This window comes from Somniosus microcephalus, chromosome 11 (genome assembly GCF_052327205.1).
Source record: "Somniosus microcephalus isolate GS21.2 chromosome 11, FLI_Smic_1.0, whole genome shotgun sequence".
Lineage (NCBI taxonomy): Eukaryota > Metazoa > Chordata > Chondrichthyes > Squaliformes > Somniosidae > Somniosus > Somniosus microcephalus.
The window spans coordinates 234704071-234729891 of NC_140997.1; the positions used below are offsets into that span (position 1 = coordinate 234704071).

A 25821-nucleotide genomic window follows, 5' to 3' on the forward strand; every position below is an offset into this window, starting at 1 on the left:
TACCTGCCCTGGGTGTGTTTGATGGGACAGTGTAGAGAGAGCTTTACTCTGTATCTAACCCCGTGCTGTACCTGCCCTGGGTGTGTTTGATGGGACAGTTTAGAGGGAGCTTTACTCTGTACCTAACCCGTGCTGTACCTGCCCTGGGAGTGTTTGATGGGACAGTGTAGAGGGAGCTTTACTCTGTATCTAACCCGTGCTGTACCTGCCCTGGGAGTGTTTGATGGGACAGTGTAGAGGGAGCTTCACTCTGTATCTAACCCGTGCTGTACCTGCCCTGGGAGTGTTTGATGCTGTCACTGGGTTCCAATATTGTTCCATTGTCCAGCATTAACAAACTCCTCCTAATAAGTGAAAGAAAAACAAGTTTAGCTCTCCAATTAATGGAATTTAAACATTTATTAATTGATCTGAATTGGCAGCAACCTCCTTATCGAAAGACCCAGGTGATGGACCGAGTCTCACAGTGCAGCCTGTCATAAACTGAAAGGAATGGCTGCAAGGACTATGCAAATAGGGATATAGTGACTTCATGTTCCAAGCTTGGGTTTCTCAATCCTGTAGATTGTAGGAAGACTGAGGGAGGCAAGGAGTTCCAGAGCTTTGAGGCTCTAAGAAAGAATGAGGGAGCAGGAGTGGGTGAGAATGAAGGGTGGCGAAGTCTGTGTCGGATGGAAGGTTGAGAGTTTGGGGAGGAACAAGACAGGATAATTGGCAGGACAACATTTTGAAAAGCGTCTCAGACCCATAGAGTCAACAGTTTGCTGTACATCTGCGGTAATTCATCAACAAAATGAACGTCTCAGATATGTGACCCAGTCATGCAAGGTCATTGTTGGAATGTGGTGACGGAAGTGAAGAATTGCCAAGGAATTGTTTGTCTGCATGTTTTCTTTTTAAAACTGTGCCCTTTTTTATCGGCTAAGATTTTAACATATACGACAAAGAGAAAGAAAGACTTGCATTTCTGTAGCGCCTTTCACCACCTCAGGACGTCCCAAAGCACTTTACAGCCAATGAAGTACTTTCGAAGTGCAGTCACTTTAGGTATGTGGGGAAGGCGGAGAATGAGAATGAAAGAATGAGAGAGAGGACAGTGCAGATTCCCCAGGGTCTGTCTCCAGGTGCACAGGATTGACGTCTGTTTGTTTCGCCCATATACAAACAGTGACTGCACTTTCAAAGGTATTTCATGGACAGTGAGGTGGTTTGGGGTGTTCTGAGAATGTGAAGTGTTGTTATATAAATGCACATTTTTTCTTTCTTTCTCTCTTTTATTCTGTCTTTCAATAAAACACTCTCCAGTTACAGAGAAATATGTGACAGAGTTACGCTAGGTGGAAGCTTTATCATTTTTAGAAATATCAATCACCTGGGCTTGTTCTCCTTAGCATAGAGAAGGTTAAGGGGAGATTTAATCGAGGTGTTCAAAATCATGAGGGGTTTTGATGGAGTAAATAAGGAGAAACTGTTTCCAGTGGCAGGAGGGTCGGTAACCAGAGGACACAGAGTGAAGGTGATTGGCAAAAGAACCAGAGGGGAGATGAGGAGAATGTTTTTACGCAGCGAGTTGTTGTGATCTGGAACGCGCTGCCTGAAAGGGCGGTGAAAGCAGATTCAATAGAAACTTTCAAAAGGGAATTGGATAAATACTAGAAGGGAAAAATGTGCAGGTCTGTGGGGAAAGAGCAGGGGGGAGTGGGACTAATTGGAGAGCTCGTTCAAAGAGCCGGCACAGGAACAATGGGCCGAATGGCCTCCTCCTGTGCTGTATCATTCCATGGTTATAGTTTGTGAGATTTCTTTTGAACTGTTGAACTGGCCAAATGGACCTGAATGATCACTCCTGGTGAAGTGCGTTCCTTTATATTCAGGAGTGATAAATGTTTGAGATAATCAGCCAGGCAGAAGGAAGCAAGATAATCAAAATGCTGCTGGATACTAGAATGGAATAGTGGTGATGAGAAGGATGAACTTTGATGGGCCAAATAGTTTTGTCTCATTCTTGAATTTCTTAAGTTCCGTTCAGATTGTTCTGGAACCTATTAATAGGCATGTGTGCGTTAGCATGTAATATATATTGGAGAAGGATGGTTTGTTTTGATTCTCAGTTCGATGGCTCGTGCCCAAGGCGAGCATTTCTTAACTATGTCAAAACATACTCCCACGCTTGGAATAGTAGAGAATTTGTCACAGTTTGTCTGAGAATCCGTCTGTTAATCTTTGGTTTGGTTTAAAGCTTGTGGCAAAATGTGGCAAAAACAGCGTGAAGCAACAGAAGGATTTGCAACTGATTAACAGCCTGACAGGGTGGTCATAGAACGGTTACAGCACAGAAGGCGGCCATTCGGCCCGTCGAGCCCGTGCCGGCTCTCTGCAAGCGCACTTCAGCCAGTCCCACTCCCCCGCCCTTTCCCCGTAGCCCTACAAATGTTTTTCCTTCAGGTACTTATTCGATTCCCTTTTGAAAGCCGTGATTGAATCTGCCTCCACCACCCTTTCAGGCAGCGCATTCCAGATCCTAACCACTCGCTGCGAAAAAAAGTTTTTCCTCATGTTATTTTTTAAGAACCTAAGAATTAGAAGTAGGAATAGACCATACAGTCCTTCGAGCCTGCTCCGCCATTCAATGCAACATGTCCGCATGCAACAAGACCTGGACGACGTTCAGGCTTGGGCTGATAAGTGGCAGGTAACATTCGCGCAACAGAAGTGCCAGGCAATGACTATCACCAACAAGCAAGAGTCTAAACACCACCCCTTGACATTCAATGGCATTACCATCACCAAATCCCCCACCATCACCATTGACCAGAAACTTAACTGGACTAGCCACATAAATACTGTGGCAACAAGAGCAGGTCAGAGGCTGGGTATTCTGCGGCGAGTGTCTCACCTTCTGACTCCTCAAAGCCTTTCCACCATCTACAAGGCACAAGTCAGGAGTGTGATGGAATACTCTCCACTTGCCTGGATGAGTGCAGCTCCAACAACACTCAAGAAGCTCGACACCATCCAGGACAAAGCAGCCCGTTTGATTGGCACCCAATCCACCAACTTAAACATTCACTCCCTCCACCACCGGCACACCATGTCTGCAGTGTGTACCATCTATAAGATGCACTGCAGCAACTCGCCAAGGCTTCTTCGGCAGCACCTCCCAAACCCGCGACCTCTTCCACCTAGAAGGACAAGGGCAGCAGGTGCATGGGACCAACACCACCTCCGAGTTCCCCTCCAAGTCACACACCATCCTGACTTAGAAGTATATCGCCGATCCTTCATCGTCGCTGGGTCAAAATCCTGGAACTCCCTCCCTAACAGCACTGTGGGAGCACCTTCACCACACGGACTGCAGCGGTTCAAGAAGGCGGCTCACCACCACCTTCTCAAGGGCAATTAGGGATGGGCAATAAATGCTGGCCTTGCCAGCGACGCCCACATCCCATAAAAACGAATTAAAATAAAATAAGATCATGGCTGATCTTCGACCTCAACTCCACTTTCCCACCCGATCCCCATATCCCTTGATTCTCTTAGTATCTTCGCACTCTTCCCCTTTGAGATCAGTGTGCAGTGGAAGGATTCGCGGGTTAATAAATATTCTGACAGGCCGCAATGTGAATGTTCCTTCCATGGCCATGACCACCTTTATCCCAGCGGATAGGGGGGTTAGTCATATACTGGGGGGGGGGGGCGATGCAGGGGGGGTTTATGGGCTCCCACAACCAACACGATGAGAGGGGGGCCACTCACACCCAGCGGACGAGGGTATCCCGCTGGATGTCAACCCGGAATTCCGAGCTGTGGCTCCGGTCTCCACTGGCCTGGAGTGGGGTTCGCACCCGGCTCCTCCTGGGGACTCCGAGGCGGGAATGGCTACCAATAGACCTTGAAAAAGGGGCCTGGTCTTTCCTCTTTAGCGACCTTTTCTTTGACCTCTGATCTCTTACTTGTTGTGTTGACGTGGCTACAAGGCAAGCCTGCTTTTCAGCTGCGGCCGCACTGTTTGCAGAGACGGTGACACGTCGAGAGCAATGTTCCGCTTAATGTTTTTTTGGGGTGTGCGGCCCCTTTAACAGGCTGCGCAGCCCCTTTAATAGGCTGCGCGGCCCCTTTACCCGGCTGCGTGGCCCCTTTAACAGGCTGCGCGGCCCCTTTATCAGGCTGCGCAGCCCCTTTAACAGGCTGTGCGGCCCCTTTAACAGGCTGCGCGGCCCCTTTAACAGGCTGCGCTGCCCATTCAAAGTTTTGCGCAGGCGCGCTTTTTCCATTTAAAAGCCGGTGAGCCAGCCGTGTGGGAGCTCTGAAGCATCGTGTGGCCGCGCGGCTTAACAGGAACATTGGTCGAAAGTTGTCCAGATTTTAAACAAGCCCACAGCGAGAATGGAGACTCCCCTACCGCACCAGTTTGACATTTTCATTTCCCATCCCAACCGTCTCAGAATGAAAGAAAGAAGGACCTTGCATTTATGATAAGGTATTACACAGGAGGTGCCTGAGGATTGGAAAGTGGCAAAATGTGACACCATTGTTCAAGAAAGGGTGTAAGGACAATCCTAGTAACTACAGGCCGGGCAGTTTAACATCAGTGGTGGGTTAAGTTTTAGAAACAATAATCAAGGAAAAAATTAGCGGGAACTTGGAGAGATGTTTAAGCTGAATTTTGCAGGAGGCGTGGCCAGTGCCACGCCCGGGCGCTAGTTGCTTTGTGCCCCGTTAACGCCCTCTTAGGGCACTAACGGGAGGCGCAAAGCAACCCAATTTTTCCCACTATGACTCTATGAGATGATCCCAGAATCTATCAGAGATTCACCAGAATGATACCGGGGCTGATAGGGTTAAATTACGAGGACAGGCTGCACAGACTGGGCTTGTATTCCCTCGAGTTTAGAAGATTAGGGGGTGATCTAATTGAGATGATTAAAGAGTTTGATCGGGTAGAGAGACGGAAACTATTTCCTCTGGTGAGGGGGAGTCCAGAACAAGGAGACACAATCTTAAAATTAGAGCCAGGCCGTTCAGGGGTGATGTCAGGAAGCAGTTCTTCACACAAAGGGTGGTGGAAATCTGGAACTCTCTCCCCCGAAAGGCTTTGGACTCTGGGGGTCAATTGGAGCTTTTGAGGCTGAGATCGAGAGATTTTTGCTGGGCCGGGGTATCAAGGGATTCGGAGCAAAGGCGGGTAAATGGAGTTGAGGTGCGGATCAGCCACGATCTGCTCGAATGGCGTTAACAGGCTCGAGGGGCCGAATGGCCTCCTCCTGTTTCCGATGTTCCCTCTGGGATGTCGGGCACCTTCCAAGTTGACACCGAAGAACCCACCAGTGTCCTCGAAGAGGCTGACGGTTTAACGAAGGTTCTGTTTCTGCTCTGCAGGGATATTTTCTCCCTGGGGTTCGGGCCGTTCCGCTGGGTTTGTACCTCGGCCGACCCCACTGACCTCGCTGAGACAGACGCCATCGCAACCTCGGTGCTGGAGGATATAATGAGCGAAAAAGGTAACAGAAACCCAGCTTGTTTCCAATACTTTGTGCTCCCATTTTATTCTTTCCTTTCTCAGCCTCTCCTCTCTTTCCGCACTCGGCTCACCGCCGGGGCTCCATTGCCCCAGAATTTTCCTGCAGCTTAATCACGGCCAAAACTAAAGCCCCCACAACTGCCTCTGATATTGATGCCACCAATCTCCCTGGCTGCCGCCTCAATTGGAGTCACATAAAGAAAGACTTGCATTTCTATAGTGCCCACACAAGAGATTAGCGTGCAAAATTAAGGCACATGGGATTGGGGGCAAGGTATTGACTTGGATAGAGAACTGGTTGGCGGACAGAAAGCAAAGAGTTGGAATAAACGGGTCGTTTTCCGAGTGGCAGGCAGTGACTAGTGGGGTACCGCAAGGATCGGTCCTAGGACCCCAGCTGTTCACAATATATATTAATGATCTGGACGAGGGAATTGGATGTAATATCTCCAAATTTGCAGACGACACAAAGCTGGGCGGGAGGGTAAGCTGTGAGGAGGATGTCAGGAAAGTCCAGTACGATTTGGACAGGTTGGGTGATTGGGCAGAAACATGGCAAATGCACTATAATGTGGATAAATGTGAGGTTATCCACTTTGGTGGCAAAAACAGGAAGGCAGATTATTATTTGAATGGCAATAGATTGGGAGAAGGGGAAGTGCAAAGAGACCTGGGTGTCCTTGTGCACCAGTCGCTGAAGGTAAGCATGCAGGTGCAGCAGGCGGTTAAGAAGGCAAATGGTATGTTGGCCTTCGTAGCAAGAGGGTTCGAGTACAGGAACAAGGATGTCTTGCTGCAGTTGTACAGGGCCTTGGTGAGACCGCACCTTGAGTATTGTGTGCAGTTTTGGTCACCTTACCTGAGGAAGGACGTTCTTGCCATGGAGGGAGTGCAGCGAAGATTCACCAGGCTGATACCTGGGATGGCAGGAATGACGTATGAGGAGAGATTGTGTCGATTGGGCTTATACTCACTGGGGTTTAGAAGATTGAGAGGGGATCTCATCGAAACCTATAAAATTCTGTCAGGTCTGGACAGACTAGATGCAGGAAGGATGTTTCTGATGGCCGGGGAGTCCAGAACCAGGGGTCATAGTCTAAGGATAAGGGGTAAGCCATTTAGGACTGAAATGAGGAGGAATTTCTTCACCCAGAGAGTGGTGAACCTGTGGAATTCTCTGCCACAGAGGGAGGTGGAGGCCAATTCATTAAATATATTCAAGAAAGAGTTGGATCTATTTCTTGAGGCTAAAGGGATCAAGGGATATGGGGAAAAGGCAGGGACAGGGGACTGAATTTGGATGATCAGCCATGATCACATTGAATGGCGGAGCAGGCTCGAAGGGCCGAATGGCCTACTCCTGCTCCTATCTTCTATGTTTCTATGTTTCACCACCTCAGGACATCGCAAAGTGCTTCACAGCCAATTAAGTACTTTTTGAAGTGTGGTCACTGTTGTAATGTAGGAAACGCGGCAGCTAATTTACACACAGCAAGCTCACACAAACAGCAACGTGATAATGACCAGATCATCTATTTTTAGTGATGTTGATTGAGGGATAAATTTTGGCCCAGGACACTGGGGAGAACTCCCCTGCTCTTCTTCAAAATAGTGTCATGGGAACTTTTACTTCCACCTGAGAGAGCAGACGGGGTCTCGGTTTAACACCTCATCCGAAAGACAGCATCACCGACAGTGCAGCGCTCCCTCAGTACTGCCCCTCCGACTGTGCGGCACTCCCTCAGTACTGCCCCTCCGACTGTGCAGCGCTCCCCCAGTACTGCCCCTCCGACTGTGCAGCGCTCCCCCAGTACTGCCCCTCCGACTGTGCGGCACTCCCCCAGTACTGCCCCTCCAACAGTGCAGCGCTCCCTCAGTACTGACCCTCCGACAGCGCGGCGCTCCCTCAGTACTGACCCTCCGACAGTGCAGCGCTCGCTCAGTACTGCCCCTCTGACAGTGTGGCACTCCCTCAGTACTGCCCCTCTGACAGTGTAGCACTCCCTCAGTACTGCCCCTCCGACAGTGCCGCGCTCCCTCAGTACTGCCCCTCCGACAGTGCAGCGCTCCCTCAGTACTGCCCCTCCGACAGTGCGGCGCTCCCTCAGTACTGACCCTCCAACAGTGCAGCGCTCCCTCAGTACTGCCCCTCTGACAGTGCAGCGCTCCCTCAGTACAACCCCTCCGACAGTGCAGTGCTCCCTCAGTACTGACCCTCCGACAGCGCGGCGCTCCCTCAGTACTGACCCTCCGACAGTGCAGCGCTCGCTGAGTACTGCCCCTCCGACAGTGCGGCGCTCCCTCAGTACTGACCCTCCGACAGTGCAGCGCTCGCTGAGTACTGCCCCTCCGACTGTGCAGCGCTCCCTCAGTACCGCCCCTCCGACAGTGCGGCGCTCCCTCAGTACAACCCCTCCGACAGTGCAGTGCTCCCTCAGTACTGCCCCTCCGACAGTGCAGCACTCCCTCAGTACTGCCCCTCTGACAGTGCGGCACTCCCTCAGTACTGCCCCTCCAACAGTGCGGCACTCCCTCAGTACTGCCCCTCCGACAGCGCGGCGCTCCCTCAGTCCTGCCCCTCCGACAGTGCAGCGCTCCCTCAGTATTGACCCTCCGACAGTGCAGCGCTCCCTCAGTACTGACCTTCCGACAGTGCAGCGCTCCCTCAGTACTGCCCCCTGACAGTGCAACGCTCCCTCAGTACTGGCCCTCCGACAGTGCAGCACTCCCTCAGTACCGCCCCTCCGACAGTGCAGCACTCCCTCAGTACCGCCCCTCCGACAGTGCAGCGCTCCCTCAGTACTGACCCTCCGACAGTGCAGCACTCCCTCAGTACCGCCCCTCCGACAGTGCAGCGCTCCCTCAGTACTGACCCTCCGACAGTGCAGCACTCCCTCAGTACCGCCCCTCCAACATTGCAGCACTCCCTCAGTACCGCCCCTCCGACAGTGCGGCGCTCCCTCAGTACTGACCCTCCGACAGTGCGGTGCTCCCTCAGTACTGACCCTCCGACTGTGCGGCGCTCCCTCAGTACTGACCCTCTGACAGTGCGGCGCTCCCTCAGTACTGACCCTCCGACTGTGCGGCGCTCCCTCAGTACTGACCCTCTGACAGTGCGGTGCTCCCTCAGTACTGACCCTCCGACTGTGCGGCGCTCCCTCAGTACTGACCCTCCGACAGTGCGGCAGTCCCTCAGTACTGCCCCTCTGACTGTGCGGCGCTCCCTCAGTACTGCCTCCTGACAGTGAGGCGCTCCCTCAGTACTGGCCCTCCGACAGTGCGGCACTCCCTCAGTACTGGCCCTCCGACTGTGCGGCGCTCCCTCAGTACTGCACAGGGTGTGTCAGCCTGGATTTTAGTCTCTGGAGTGGGACTTGAACCGAGGTGTCACGCGACCTCAGTTTCCTCCCCACATTCGCTTCTTTCCGCTCCCCTGCAACGCACCTCTTCCCCTTCGCTCTTATCTGGTCACTCATCTCAATGCTGTTTGTGGGATCCTGCTGTGCGCAAATTGGCTGCAGCATTGGGCCTACATACCACTGGAGGCCGGATTTCCAAAATTATTCATTGGCTGTGAAGCGCTTTGGGACGTCCTGAGGATGTGAAAGGCGCTGGAGAAATGTGAATCCTTTTGATTTCTGTGTGGGAGGAAGGAATGATCGTGCCCTGGGCTCTGTAGTGGGCCGAAGTCCTTCTATCTGCTGGGTTTGGGCAACAACCGGAAGGAGCTGATGTCACAGCCGTTCTTCTTCCTCTTGCTAGTCTCGCAGGCCGGTAGTGACAGTTATCTATCGGGCACTGGCTCGGTTTGGCAGCTGGGTCTGGACCCAGGAGAGCATCTGGCCTCAGTAAATGAGCTGGGTACAGATGGGTTCAGGTGGGCTCCTGCCCAGGCACTTGGGATGGCCAACCCTCCAGGATTGGCCTGGAGACTCCAGGAATCGAGGATTAATCTCCCAGGGCACTGCTGCCAGCCAAAGCCCGGCTTGTTACTTCAGAAGTAAGGTCTCAGAATAAAGGGTCGGCCATTTAGGACTGAGATGAGGAGGAATTTCTTCTCTCAGAGGGTCGTGACTCTTTGGAATTCTTTACCCCAGAGGGCTGTGGAGGCGGAGTCACTGAATATATTCAAGGCGGAGATAGACAGATATTTGAGCAACAGGGGAGTTGAGGGTTATGGGGAGCGGGCAGGAAAGTGGAGTTAAGGCCAAAATCGGATCAGCCATGATCTCATTGAATGGAGCAGGCTCGAGGGCTGAATGGCCTCCTTCTGTGCTGCTGTGTCATTCTATGATTCTATGACCCATTCAAGAGACATGTTTGATGACCCGTGTGGGGGGGAGGTCGGGGCTTTTGCAGGATGGTCCATCTCAGACAGGCCGAGTATCACCTGTATCAAACTTGCAATTCCGCGGAGAATAGCCGGTGGGGGTGGGATGGGGGCGGGGGGGGGGAGCGCGGCGAGGTACTCCAGGGTCCGCAGACCTTACGGAGAAAGGAGAAAACCGCAGAAGCGAAAAAGAAAGATATATAGAAAACAAGCTCGGCTGCAACCTGCTTGTGAGATTTATGACAGTTTTAGTAATTGTAAGAAACTGTCGGATTCTTTTATTGGCAACTTAATACATTTCCACATGCCTCGTGCTTGTAAAACTATTCCAATGTCAAAAGGTTGGCTTTAAATGCTGAAAGGTTACAAGTGAACGCCAATTGCTTCTAATCAGATTCAGGCTTTGCAGTCGGCCTACATTCCAATCCCTCATGTCCTGCCAAGTAAAATAGAAAAGTTAATAATCAAGCAGGCTCGTTAATCCGCTCTCCGCCGGCCACAGCCCACTCACAGCGAGACACCATGTGTCACCGCTCTATGAAGCCTCAATGATTCCCCTGACGTAAGGGAGACGACAAGATTTTTGGCTCAGGTCGGTTTTAGTTTCTGGGCAACAGATCCAGACGTTAACACCAGCGAACAATCAAGTGACAAGATCGATAGATTTCACACAACTGAAGACAACTGAAGACAACTCAACCCCAATCATCCCAATCAGCACCCCGATCGCCCCAATCACTCCAATCAATCCAATCACCCCATCACTCCAATCACCCCAATCACTCCAATCGCCCCGATTGCCCCGATCACCCCAATCACTCCAATCATCATCCCAATCACCCCAATCACTCCAATCACCCCAATCACTCCAATCATCATCCCAATCACCCCAATCACTCCAATCACCCCAATCACTCCAATCATCATCCCAATCACCCCAATCATCATCCCAATCACTCCAATCACTCCAATCACCCCAATCACCCCAATCATCATCCCAATCACCCCAATCACCCCAATCACTCCAATCACCCCAATCACCCCAATCATCATCCCAATCACCCCAATCACTCCAATCACTCCAATCACTCCGATCACTCCGATCACCCCGATCACTCCGATCGCCCCGATCGCTCCGATCACCCCAATCATTCCAATCACCCCAATCACCCCAATCAACCCAATCACTCCAATCACCCCAATCACTCCAATCACCCCAGTCACCCCAATCACCCCAATCACCCCAATCACCCCAATCAGCCCAATCACTCCAATCACCCCAATCACCTCAATCACCCCAATCACTCCAATCACCCCAATCACCCCAATCACTCCAATCACCCCAATCACTCCAATCACCCCAATCACTCCAATCACCCCAATCACTCCAATCACTCCAATCACTCCAATCACCCCAATTACCCCAATCACTCCAATCACTCCAATCACCCCAATCAGCCCAATCGCCCCAATTGCCCCAATCGCTCCAATCGCCCCAATCACTCCAATCACCCCAATCACCCCAATCACTCCAATCACTCCAATCACTCCAATCACCCCAATCACCCCAATCGCCGAATCAGCCCAATCAGCCCAGACATGTTGAGCTGTATTTTTTTCTTTTTTAAATTCCCGAAGAGGCGAGTTGAAGGGAGAAGGCCACTAAGGGCAGCAGGGCAGACGAGGTCAATCATGTAACAGTGATGAGGTGACCCCAACATTGGCTTTCAAAAGGCTGTCGATTTTTTTAATTCATTCTCAGGTTGTCGGCATCATTGGCAAGGCCAGCATTTATTACCCAAACACTGCCTCATCAAACACTCCCAGGGCAGGTACAGCACGGGTTAGATACAGAGTAAAGCTCCCTCTGCACTGTCCCATCAAACACTCCCAGGGCAGGTACAGCACGGGTTAGATACAGAGTAAAGCTCCCTCTACACTGTCCCATCAAACACTCCCAGGGCAGGTACAGCACGGGTTAGATACAGAGTAAAGCTCCCTCTACACTGTCCCATCAAACACTCCCAGGGCAGGTACAGCACGGGTTAGATACAGAGTAAAGCTCCCTCTGCACTGTCCCATCAAACATTCCCAGGGCAGGTACAACATGGGTTAGATACAGAGTAAAGCTCCCTCTACACTGTCCCATCAAACACTCCCAGGGCAGGTACAGCAGGGGTTAGATACAGAGTAAAGCTCCCTCTACACTGTCCCATCAAACACTCCCAGGGCAGGTACAGCACGGGTTAGGTACAGAGTAAAGCTCCCTCTACACTGTCCCATCAAACACTCCCAGGGCAGGTACAGCACGGGTTAGATACAGAGTAAAGCTCCCTCTACACTCTCCCATCAAACACTCCCAGGGCAGGTACAGCACGGGTTAGATACAGAGTAAATCTCCCTCTACACTGTCCCATCAAACACTCCCAGGGCAGGTGTAGCACGGGTTAGATACAGGGTAAAGCTCCCTCTACACTGTCCCATCAAACACTCCCAGGGCAGGTACAGCACGGGTTAGATACAGAGTAAAGCTCCCTCTACACTGTCCCATCTGTAGTGTATGTGCCCGTCTACCTTTAAGAGAACTATTGTATGTAACCGTCCACCTTTAAGAGAACTACTTTAGGTGTTGCACTACTTTGTTGGCTTCTGTATACTGTAATACTGACGGTGACCACACCGGTATATAAGTGCTGTGTCAGGATTTATTGGGCAGATTCGCCCTGACCTTCGAATAGTAAAGTCCTGTTTTAAGTTACTCTGGTAGTCTGTGTATTAATTAACTAAACAACCCACAGACTTTACAGTGGCGACGAGTCCGATCGTACCCTGCGGCAACAATACTTCCGAAGCAGTTAATGAGCGTCGAGAAGAGGCAACCGCCCTCGTTATTCTGCTGGGAGAAAACTCGAGTCTGCAGGGCTGGAAAGGAGGAAGAATTCAGAGACAAAGGCCTAGAAATTGGGTTTTGGCTTAGCCAGGGCTTTAGCGCCGGAAGTTAGTGCCGGCGCTAAGTCCCCTGCGCGCGCCAAAAATTCAGTGGCGCCGCGCCCAAACGGCTGCCGGCGCTACTGAAGGGTCTTTGCGGCGGTACATCGGCGCTAACTGCCGTTTCGCGCCGCAATTCCGGCGCTGCGGCACCCGATGCGGTGCGGCAGGCTGGGGACGTGCAGGCCTCCTCCTCCCGTTAAGGAGGAGCTGCCTGCACCCGGCCGCGGCCCGCGCAAATCAGCTTAAAAATGAGCCCGGCACCTCGGACAAGTGCCGGGCTTGCATCTGTTCCGGGGGGGGTGGGGGGAGAAGTCCGGGGAGGGAGCTGCGGGCAGGCGGCCGGCGGGAAAGTGGCCGGCCGCCGCGGGGCCTTTAATGCGCCGGCGCAAACTGGAGTAAAGCACCTCTGCCAGAACGTTGCTTGCGGCTGCCACGGGCGAGGCGGCCGCAACTCAATTTCGGAGTTCGGGCGGGTTACCACGGCAACCGGGACGCTGCGCACACCGATGACGTCATCGGTGCCGGCGCAGCGCTACCGGTGCAACGCCGATTTAGGGCCCCAGGGAATTTTTAAACTGGCCATAACTCTGGCGCTAGTCCCTCTAGCGCCTCAAAAGCGGCGCGAAGGCTAGTGAATTTCTAGGCCAAAGACTTCCATCAGCAACAGGCACTGACTGTCCCTTCTGCCACGGTGAGGAGTGAGCCGATCAGCACGAGAAGCAAGCCGGCCACGGTAACTGTGAGTAAGGGAAAAGTAAAAAGAATAACCGGAGGATAAGGACGGTGCACTCGACCACGGTCGAGGGGGAAAGGAGCCGGACAGAAGTCGGGCCCAGAGGCGCTGAGACTGGGGCAGCGTGGAGCAAGGAAGCCGCGGTACAGACAGGCTGGGGACGCAACGGCGTCGTGAGACAGCTAGACCGCGACCGGCGAAAAAGGCCGGGCAGCGACCGAAGCCACGAAGCGCTGCGACCGGGAACGTAGGCGCGGGAAGAGATAAACTCAGCCGCAGCCGGGGAGGGAAGCACCGGACTGCGAGAGGGCTGGGAGGCGCGATTGGGAGCCGAGCGAGCGGGAGAGGCAGAGCCGACCAAGGGAGACTGAGCGAGAGCCAGTCCAGCGGCTGAAACTGTTCACCGTCAACGGGGTGTACCCAGCGCCGGTAGAGCCGAGCGAGCGGGAGAGAGACAGAGCCCGAGCAAGGGGAACTGAGCGAGAGCCAGCCCAGCGGCTGAAACTGTTCGCCGTCAACGGGGTGTACCCAGCGCCGGTTGCCCTGCCGAGAAAAGGGAAAGCACTGAAGCCGACGCGCAGGCTGTGAACCTGAAAGCCAGCGGCCGTCGCCCGTGGGGAAAGTGTACCCCTCCCGCCAGGGGAAGAAACGCGGGAAGCCGCCATTAGGCGGAGAAGAAGACAGAAGCGGGGAACCGCCATTGAAGTGGGCGGGGAGAGAAGATAAGCGCGGGAAACCGCCATTTTTCGCGGGAACCGCTATCTTGAAAAAAAAAGAAAATTTAAAGAAATAATCCGTGGTGTTATCAGGAAGAGAGGAAGATGCCTAAGCGTGGTAACATCAACGATTTTAATTCCGAGGTAGAAGACTGGGCCACGTATGTGGAACGCATTGAGATCTATGGTGAGGCCAATAAAATAGAAGAAGATGACAAAGCTATAACCTTGCTAAACTCGATGGGCGCGAAGACATACGGGCTCTTGAAGCATCTACTAACACCAGCTAAACCGGCGGATCAGACTTTCGATGATATTGTGGCTGTTCTGAAGGATCACTTGAACCCCACACCGTTGATGTTGGCGGAACGATTCAAATTCTATGCGAGAACGCAAAGGAAAGACGAAAGCAACGCAGAATACTTGGTCGAACTGCGTAGACTAGCGAAACACTGCCAGTTTGGAGGGAATCTGACAGAGGCATTGCGAGACAAGTTCGTGTGCGGGTTGTCAAAGGAAGGAACGCAAAAGCGACTACTCGAAGAGAACGACCTTACACTTGACAAGGCTGTCCTTATTGCTGCATCGAACGAAGCCGCAGCGAAAGGAACGGCGGAAATGCAGCTAAAGGCAGCGGCACTCAGTGTGCAGCAAATTACTTCGGGTACAACGAAATGCTATCGTTGTGGGAAGACAACACACGACCAGAACCAATGCTGGTTTAAAAACCAGGAATGTAGGAAATGTGGCAGGCTCGGTCACATAGCTAAGGTATGCCGGTCAGGAAAGAAGACCAACAGTAATGAGTCACCACAAAAGAGGTACAGGAAGGTACATGAGGTGACTAGGAAGAGTCCAGATGAACAGAATTCGGACTCAGACTCCAACAGCAAGGCACTGGGTAGTCTGAGGAGTCATAATGTGAGTAAAGAAGCTGACCGACAAGCTATCTGGATCACACTACAGATTGCAAAAGTCCAAGTGAAAATGGAAGTGGACACCGGATCGGCGTTGACGGTCATGAATAAGCATGATTATAAAAAGTTATTCAAGCATATTCCCCTACGGGATACGGAACTAGTATTGCAGACATACACGGGGCACAAAGTATACCCCATCGGAAAGATAGAAGTCAAGGTGAGATACAAGGACAAAGATCACCAAAGGATGGACCTGTATGTGTTGCCTGAGGGAGGTCCACCACTTCTGGGACGGGAGTGGATCAGGAAAATAAAGATAGACTGGCATTCACTAAACACCATGACGGTAGATTCCGGAAAGGAAGATGTCAAACCTGAACGGTTGTCCAGAATATTGGACGAAGCTAAAGAGGTATTCCAGCAAGGACTGGGAACACTGCGAGGAATTAAAGCAAAGGTTAAGATTGCAGAACATGCAAGCCCAAAATTTTTCAAAGCCAGATCGGTACCTTACGCGATACGACCTGCTGTGGAGGCAGAACTGGAAGAACTTGAACGATCAGGGGTACTGTCAAAAGTGGACTGGAGTGAGTGGGCCACGCCCATTGTTCCCGTCATGAAGTCTTCACCAAGTAACAAGCCAGGGGGACCGGGGAAGGTCCGCATCTGCGGAGACTTCAACATCACAGTGAATCCGGTGCTTCACACGGTACAATACCCGCTTCCGCGGATTGAAGACATCTTTGCTTCGTTGGCTGGAGGGAAACACTTCACCAAGATAGACCTGGCACAGGCATACTTACAAATGGAAGTCGAGGAAGAGTCGCGTCAGTACCTCACCATCAACACACACAGAGGCTTGTATCGTTATAATAGACTGGTTTTTGGGGTAGCTTCGGCTCCAGCAATTTGGCAGAGGGCCATGGAGCAGGTATTACAAGGAATTCCAAGCATGCAGTGTTACTTAGACGATATCCTGATTACGGGACAAGACGAGGAAGAACACCTCACAAATTTGAAACTGGTGCTCACTAGGTTGAAGGAATATGGCCTTCGAGTTAATCGCAAGAAATGTGAGTTCTTCCAAAAACGGATCTCGTACTGCGGTCATGTCATTGACCGAGAGGGGCTGCACAAGTCACCTGACAAGATAGAAGCTGTCGTGAAGGCCCCCGCTCCGGAAAACGTATCACAGTTAAGATCATTCTTGGGGTTGATTAATTATTATCACAAGTTTCTGCCGAATCTATCCACGGTGCTGCATCCGCTGAACGCTCTGTTGCGGAAAGAAGTACCATGGAAGTGGAGTGAGGAATATAAAAAGGCCTTTCACAGAAGCAAGGCGTTGATTACCTCTGAAGAAGTGTTGGCTCATTTCAACCCAACGTTACCTCTTCGTCTAGCTTGTGATGCTTCCCCCTATGGAATTGGAGCAGTACTTTCACACAAGTTACCAAATGGCTCGGAAAGGCCAGTGGCATTCGCGTCCCGATCATTGACCTCCGCGGAGCGAAATTATGCTCAAATAGATAGGGAGGCCCTCAGCCTTGTGTGGGGCGTAAAGAAATTCAATCATTACCTGCAGGGCAAGAAGTTCACATTACTGACAGACCACCAGCCGTTGGTGTCCATATTCAACCCTAACAAGGCCATTTCCACCATGACAGCGCAAAGGTTACAGAGGTGGTCCGTGTTACTTGGGGCACACCAATATGACATCGAATACAAAAGGTCCAAACAGCATGGAAATGCTGATGGGTTATCGCGCTTGCCATTGCCGATAGTAGAAGAAGCGACTACAGTGGACCCGGTAGAGATGTTCCACTCATCCATAGTGGAATGTCTACCAGTAACAAATTCGATGATCGAAAACGAAACAAGAAATGACCCGACTCTCTCACGAGTCTATGATTTAACGGTGGAGGGATGGCCAGCACAGGGCGAACCAACGCTGCCAGCATTTTCGCAGAGAAAAGAACAGCTGTCAGTGTGTCGAGGAACCCTGATGTGTGGATCTAGAGTGGTGATTCCACCCAAACTTCAACAGAAGGTGTTAAAGGAGCTGCACGAGGGACATCTGGGTGGAGTGAAAATGAAGAACCTAGCAAGAGCGTTTGTGTGGTGGCCAGGCATTGATGGGGACATCGAAGAAATCACTAAGAGCTGTCTAGGATGCCAGAAGGTCCAAAACGCGCCACCACAGGCTTCTCTGCATCCATGGGAGAGGCCCTCATCTCCTTGGCAAAGGGTACACATCGACTTTGCTGGTCCATTTATGGACTCAATGTTTCTAATAGCGGTGGATGCACACTCCAAGTGGCCGGAGGTAATAAAGATGTCCACCACCACCACGGAAAAAACCATCACAGTGTTAAGGACCATGTTTGCTAGGAATGGGCTGCCGGAACAGATCTGTTCTGATAATGGACCGCAATTTGTGTCCGAAGAATTCAAGAAATTCTTAAAGAGCAATGGGGTTAAGCACTACACGTCAGCCCCATACCATCCCGCCTCCAATGGATTGGCTGAAAGGTTTGTCCAGACCTTCAAGAAGGCCATAAAGGCCATGGGTAATGAAGCCATTAACTTACAACATAAGGTGGATAGCTTCTTGTTGGCGTACAGGAATGCAACACATGCGGTCACAAATCAAACTCCCGCCATGATGTTTTTTAATAGACGACTAAGATGCCGGCTGGATTTGCTTAAGCCAAACGTCAGAAGGGACGTAGAGAACCGGCAATTCCAGGGCATGAATGAAAGGCCAACTAGATCTTTTCAGATAGGTCAACAAGTTTTGGCCCGGGACTACCGTACCGAGAAATGGCAGCCTGGAACTATTGGAAAAAGGCTAGGGCCGTTGATGTATACGGTGGACATTGGGGACAGTATAATAAGGCGCCATGTTGACCAGATCATAGGGTCAGCCACAAATGGCCAACCTACTCCACCACCTTACACGGTTAATGTTGAGACAGAGATACCCAGAACACCTACCTCCGATCTGGTAATACTGGAATCAGATGAACCTGACACTGTCCTTCAAGCTGAATCGACCTTGCCAGAAGCACCTACTACCCCGCCGGGAGTTACGACACCACCGAGGCGTTATCCGGACAGAGTCCGGAAACCTCCAGAGAGACTGAATCTGTGAACTGTCTTGCATAAAGTTGTATATATGTTATAATGTATGTTTAATGGGGAATCAGTATGTTGTAAGCTAAAAAGGGAGGATTGTAGTGTATGTGCCCGTCTACCTTTAAGAGAACTATTGTATGTAACCGTCCACCTTTAAGAGAACTACTTTAGGTGTTGCACTACTTTGTTGGCTTCTGTATACTGTAATACCGACGGTGACCACACCGGTATATAAGTGCTGTGTCAGGATTTATTGGGCAGATTCGCCCTGACCTTCGAATAGTAAAGTCCTGTTTTAAGTTACTCTGGTAGTCTGTGTATTAATTAACTAAACAACCCACAGACTTTACACCATCAAACACTCCCAGGGCAGGTACAGCACGGGTTAGATACAGAGTAAAGCTCCCTCTACACTGTCCCATCAAACACCCCCAGGGCAGGTACATCACGGGTTAGATACAGAGTAAAGCTCCCTCTACACTGTCCCATCAAACACTTTCAGGGCAGGTACATCACGGGTTAGATACAGAGTAAAGCTCCCTCTAAACTGTCCCATCAAACACTCCCAGGGCCGGTACAGCACGGGCTAGATCCAGAGTAAAGCTCCCTCTACACTCTCCCATCAAACACTCCCAGGGCAGGTACAGCACGGGGTTAGATACAGAGTAAAGCTCCCTCTACACTGTCCCATCAAACACTCCCAGGGCAGGTACAGCACGGATTAGATACAGAGTAAAGCTCCCTCTACACTGTCCCATCAAACACTCCCAGAGCAGGCTTCCTCTATATCTGGGATGTCCACACTGCCATTAATTTCCTCCTGGGACAGAGGGATATTGGACGGTACAGATGTCTCCTCCAGTTTGTGTGGATTTCATTGTAACACTTAATGCCTCTGTTCTATTTCCCAGAGACCAGCAGCTTTGTGAAGCAGCAATACTCCGACAACATCCGCTGGATTAGACAGGCCGCAAAACACAACATGGTTCGTACAGCCTCTCGTCCTTTCCCTCTCCTCTCCGGAGGATGGAGATCAGTCCCATGGAAACCAGACTCCCCCACCCCACCCCGGGGTGTCACCCGAGTGCCATTGCCCGTGTGTAACCACGGGCATTTAAATTCAGGGGGGGAATCCCAGCCCAGCCCAAGCAAGAGGTGCTGGATGACGATCGGGAGCAGGGAGCTTGGCTGTCGTGTCTTCTTCAAGGTGGAGTCAAGCTGGAGAGTCCCGGCTCTGACCTTGGTTGAGATGAGCTAACACAGCACGGACCCGGCATCTTCTGGTCTGGGCGGGTTGGTGCTGCACTGGGTACTGCTTGGTGGTGGGGGGAGCCCCGTGAAGAGGGGTTTAGAAGTCCCTGCAACTCCCTTATCTTTACACGCTGCACACAATGCAGCCCGATGGCAGTGAATGCACAGCGAAGGAGCTCGCTACTCCTGACTCAATGGGGCTGAAATTCACAGCATTTCCTTGGACCGGGTTGAAATTTCCTGCCTCGGTTTTTCAGGTGGTTGGATCTCAAGCTCGGATTCTGTACTCAGACCAGAAGGGACGAATGGCGATAGCGGTTGCGATAAACCGGGCTGTTGCTGCAGGCACGATCAAGGTAATATTGTTTACATTTGAAAAAATTATAGAATGTTACAGCACAGAAAGAGGCCATTTGGCCCATCGTGCCTTTGGTCGAGCTCTCCAATTAGCCCCACTCTCCTACCCTCTCCCCAGAGCCCTGCAAATATTTCCTTTTCAAGTATTTCTCCGATTCCCCTTTTGAAAGTTATTATTGAATCTGCTTCCACCGCCCTGTCAGAGCGCATTGCAGATCACAACAACTCACTGCGTAAAATAAATTCTCCTCATCTCCCCTCTGGTTCTTTTGCCAATTACCTTCAATCTGTGTCCTCTGGTTACCGACCCTCCTGCCACTGGAAACAGTTTCAGAATTATTTACTCTATCAAAACCCTTCATGATTTTGAACACCTCTATTAAATCTCCCCTTAACCTTCTCTGCTCTAAGGAGAACAATCCCAGTTTCTCCAGTCTCTTCACGCAACAGAAGTCCCTCATCCCCTGGTAAATTGAGATTGTTTTGTTGCTGTAACTGTTTACTAGTCACTAATATATTGGAACATAGGAATTACTGGACAATGAAAGACCCAGGTCCGTCTCGTTCACCTTCTACCATCCTGGTAGTCGCACGATACGACGATAATAGAGTTGTTGACCAATCACAGCGATCAATCTCAATCAGTGAGTCTCCAACAGACCCAGACACGAAGTGAGGAAAACCCCCAGTGGTGGAGAGCTTTGGGAACTAGAAGTCCAAAGTCACGAGGTCCCTGACCTGAAACGTTAACTCTGTTTCCCTCTCCACGGATGCTGCCTGGCCTGCTGAGTTTTTCCAGCATTTTCTGTTGTTAGTCCAAAGTCACCTGTTCCTCCCGAGCTCGCTACACTCACCACACGTCATGTGTCCAATTACTCACACAAATCTTAGGAACAGGATATTAATAAGATTTTGGTGACATTGTTTCTGCAGTGTCCTTATCCCTTCCTCTGTGTGTGCATGGATATTTCAGTTAGTGATGGTCCCTCATTTTGAGGCCAGGGTTAGAATTACACAGAATGTACAGCACAGAAAGAGGCCATTCGGCCCCACTGCTCCGTGCCGGTGTTTCTGCTCCACACCAGCCTCCTCCCACCCCTCTTCATCTCACCCTATCACCATATCCTTCTATTCCTTTGTCCCTCGTGTTTATCCAGCTTCCCCTTAAATGTATCTCTGCGATTCACCTCAACCACTCCCTGTGGGAGCGAGTTCCACATTCTCACCACTCTCTGGGTAAAGAAGTTTCTCCTGAATTTCAAGAAAGGAGGGAGAAAAAAAACAGGGAACTACAGGCCAGTTAGCCTGACATCGGTCATCGGGAAAATGCTGGAATCCATTGTTAAGGAAGTGGTATCAGGGCACTTAGAAAATCATAACATGATTAGACAGAGTCAACATGGTTTTATGAAAGGGAAATCGTGTTTGACAAACTTATTAGAGTTTTTTAAGGATGTAACTAGCAGGGTAGATAAAGGGGAACCAGTGGATGTAGTATATTTGGATTTCCAAAAGGCATTCGATAAGGTGCCACATAAAAGGTTGCTACACAAGATTAGCGCTCATGGGGTTGGGGGTAATATAGTAGCATGGATAGAGGATTGGTTAACGGACAGAAAACAGAGAGTAGGGATAAACGGATCTTTTTCAGGTTGGCAGGCTGTAACTAGTGGGGTGCCGCAAGGATCAGTGTTGGGGCCTCAGCTATTTACAATCTATATTAATGACCTAGATGAAGGGACCGAGTGTAATGTATCCAAGTTTGCTGATGATACAAAGCTCGGTGGGACAGTAAGCTGTGAGGAGAACACAGAGTCTGCAAAGGGATATAGATAGACTGAGTGGGCAGTAAGGTGGCAGATGGAGTATAATGTGGGGAAATGTGAGGTTATTCACTTTGGTAGGAAGAATAGAAAAACAGAATATTTCTTAAATGGTGAGAAACTTTCAAATGTTGGTGTTCAGAGAGATTTGGGTGTCCTCGTGCAAGAAACACAGAAAGGTAGCATGCAGGTACAGCAAGCAATAAGGAAGGCAAATGGCATGTTGCCCTTTATTGCAAGGGGGTTGGAGTATAAGAGTAAGGAAGTCTTGCTCCAATTGTACAGGGCCTTGGTGAGACCACACCTGGAGTACTGGGCACAGTTCTGGTCTCCTTATCTGAGGAAGGATATACTTGCCTTGGAGGCGGTGCTACGAAGGTTCACTGGATTGATTCCTGGGATGAGCGGGCTGTCCTATGAGGAGAGATTGTGTAGAATGGGCCGATACTCTCTGGAGTTTTGAAGAATGAGAGGCGATCTCATTGAAACATAAAAGATTCTGAGGGGGATTGACAGGGTAAATGCTGAGAGGTTGTTTCCCCCTGGCTGGAGAGTCTAGAACTAGGGGGCATAGTCTCAGGATAAGGGGTCGGCCATTTAAGACTGAGATGAGGAGGAATTTCTTCACCCAGCGAGTGGTGAACCTGTGGAATTCTCTACCACAGAAGGCAGTAGAGGCCAATTCATTAAATATATTCAAGAAGGAGTTAGATATATTTCTTAAGGCTAAAAGGATCAAGGGATATGGGGAGAAAGCAGGGACAGGGTACTGAATTTGGATGATCAGCCAAGATCTTATTGAATGGCGGAGCAGGCTCGAGGGGCCGTATGGCCTACTTTGGCTCTTATTTCTTATATTCTTATGTTCTTATGAATTCCCTATTGGATTTATTAGTGACGATCTTGTAAAGTCTGTGTGTTCTAGTTGTAATTAATAACACACAGGCTACAAGATTAAAGTTCAACAGGTCTTTACTGGTTGGAGGTCAGGACTATCTGAAATACATCTTACTACACAGTGCTTATATACCGGTGGTCACCACTGGTATTACGTATACAGCAGCCAGAGAAAGTAGTACATCTCTTAAGGTGGAACAGGCTTAAGTTCTCTTAAGGTGGAACAGGTTACATACACCACAATCCTCCCTTTTTAGCTTAATAGTCATATCCCCATTTAACATAACATCATAACATATATACATATATAACTTCAGGTATAAACAGTTCAAAGGTTCAGTCTCTCAGGAGGCCTTCTGATTCGGTCTGGATAACGCCTTTCAGTGGTCTCTGATTCTTGTTGCTGAGGTGACTCTGCTTGTTGGTTCCCTATGTATTGGACGTCATCATCAGGTACAGTCCCTGCCGAGGTAGATGCTTCAGGTTCATTAACGTCTTCCACAGTTGTCTCTGTCGCAACCATGGGTTCGACTCTTGCTCTTGATTCTACCAGTTGATCCACATGACGCCTTATCACATTGTTACCAATATCTACTGTGTACATCAGAGGTCCTTGTCTGGCCCGAATTGTTCCGGGCTGCCATTTTTCGTTTCCATAGCCCCTTGCCAACACTGGTTGACCTACTTCGAAACTTCGAGTGGACTTGTTATTAATATGCCGGAACTGTTTGTTTTCCACTTCCCTCTGCACATTTGGTTTTAACAAGTCCAACCTGGACCACAACCTCCTGTTATAAAACATCATGGCAGGACTTTGGTTAGTCACTGCATGAGCGGCGTTTCGATACGCCATTAGGAAATTGTCCACCTTGTGCTGTAGCGGAATCTGATCATCGTTCATGGCCTTTATTGCCTTTTTGAATGTTTGGACAAATCTCTCGGCCAACCCGTTTGTCGCCGGGTGATATGGGGCAGAGGTATAATGTTTCACCCCATTCTTCTTTAAGAATTTTTGGAATTCTTCCGACACGAACTGTGGTCCATTGTCCGAACAGATCTGTTCTGGCAATCCGTTCCTTGTGAATATTGTTCTTAACACCGCAATTGTCTTTTCTGAAGTAGTGGTATTCATCTTGATCACTTCTGGCCATTTGGAATGTGCGTCCACCACAATTAGGAACATGGAGTCCATGAATGGACCAGCAAAGTCAACATGTATGCGTTGCCATGGGGCTGAAGGCCATTCCCATGGGTGTAGTGGTGCGATCGGAGGTGCATTTTGCACTTTTTGGCACCCAGCGCAGCTTTTCGTCAACTCCTCTATCTGTTGGTCAATACCCGGCCACCATACATAAGCCCTAGCAAGACTTTTCATCTTAACTCCCCCCAGATGACCTTCATGCAGTTCTTTTAGAACTCTTTCCCTTAACTTGGGAGGAATAATCACTCTTGTCCCGTACATCAAAGTACCATGGCAGACGGACAGCTGGTCTCGCCTTGCCGAGAATGCCGGTAACAGAGGATCACCACGTGTTGGCCATCCTTTCACTGTCACCTCGTAGACTCTGGACAGTGTCGGGTCGTTCCTGGTTTCTCTTTCAATACTTGCATTGGTGACTGGTAAACACTCGATGATGGTCGAATGAAATAACTCAACAGGGTCAACTTTCGTCGTTTCTTCTTCTTCAGGTAGTGGCAGGCGCGACAGCCCATCAGCATTGCCATGCTGCTTCGTACCTTTGAATTCTATTTGATATTGATGTGCCCCTAGGAAAAGGGACCATCTCTGGAGACGCTGTGCTGTCATCACTGAAACACCCTTCTTAGGGTTAAAAATGGATACCAACGGCTGATGGTCTGTCAGAAGTGTGAATTTTTGGCCCTGCAGGTAATGATTAAACTTCTTCACTCCCCATACAAGGCTGAGAGCCTCCCTATCGATCTGCGCATAGTTGCGCTCAGCGGAGGTCAATGATCTGGATGCAAACGCGACTGGCCTTTCCGTGCCATTTGGCAACTTGTGTGAGAGTACTGCCCCAATACCATATGGAGAAGCATCACAAGCCAACCGAATAGGCAGTGTCGGGTTGAAGTGAGCCAACACTTCCTCTGAGGTGATCAATTCTTTGCTTTTGCAAAATGCCTTCTTACAGTTTTCGCTCCATTCCCATGGTACCCCCTTCTGTAAAAGAGCGTTTAGCGGGTGCAGTACCGTGGATAGATTTGGTAGAAATTTATGGTAATAGTTAATCAATCCTAGAAACGACCTCAACTGAGAGACATTATCCGGAGCGGGAGCCTTTACAACTGCCTCTATCTTGTCAGGAGACTTATGAAGCCCCTCCCGGTCAATGACATGACCACAGTACGAGATCCGCTTCTGGAAGAACTCGCATTTCTGCCGATTAACTCTAAGTCCATACTCTTTCAGTCTGTTGAGCACCAGTTCCAAGTTTGCGAGGTGTTCTTCATCACCATCACCTGTAATCAGAATATCGTCCAGGTAACATTGTGTGCCTGGAATTCCCTGTAATACCTGCTCCATGGCCCTCTGCCAAATTGCTGGAGCCGATGCCACTCCAAAAACCAGTCTATTGTACCGGTACAAACCTCGATGCGTGTTGATCGTGAGGTATTGGCGTGACTCTTCTTCAACCTCCATCTGCAAGTACGCCTGCGCCAGGTCTATCTTGGTGAAGTGTTTCCCTCCAGACAATGAAGCAAAAATATCCTCAATCCGCGGAAGCGGATACGGCACCGTGTGAAGCACCGGATTAACGGTGATTTTGAAATCTCCACAGATGCGAACCTTCCCTGGTTCTCCTGGCTTGTTGCTCGAAGAACGTTTCATAACGGGAACAATGGGCGTAGCCCACTCACTCCAATCTACCTTAGACAGTACACCTGAACATTCTAGCGCTTCCAGTTCCGCTTCTACAGTAGGTCGTATTGCATAGGGTACAGGTCTGGCTTTAAAAAATTTTGGTTGTACATGTTCATCAATCTTGATGTTTGCCGTAATTCCTCTCAGTGTTCCCAGTCCCTGCTGGAACACCTCTTTAGCATCATCCAATATTCTGGACAATCGTTTAGGTTTGACATCTGTTTCCCCGGAATCTACCGTTAGTGCCTTCAAGGAGTGCC

The 25821-nt window shown here is 50.2% G+C and overlaps 1 protein-coding gene across 2 annotated transcripts in view; it reads left to right on the forward strand.

Annotated features, from left to right (window-relative positions):
- The window catches only part of uroc1 (urocanate hydratase 1), a 183088-nt gene that overhangs the window by 131017 nt on the left and 26250 nt on the right, over nucleotides 1–25821 (forward strand). For both annotated transcript variants that reach the window (XM_086002151.1, XM_086002152.1), the window contains 3 exons: nucleotides 5380–5501; nucleotides 19261–19334; nucleotides 19858–19956. In XM_086002151.1, the coding sequence (XP_085858277.1) occupies nucleotides 5380–5501; nucleotides 19261–19334; nucleotides 19858–19956 (295 nt within the window). The remainder of the gene's footprint in view (nucleotides 1–5379; nucleotides 5502–19260; nucleotides 19335–19857; nucleotides 19957–25821) is intronic.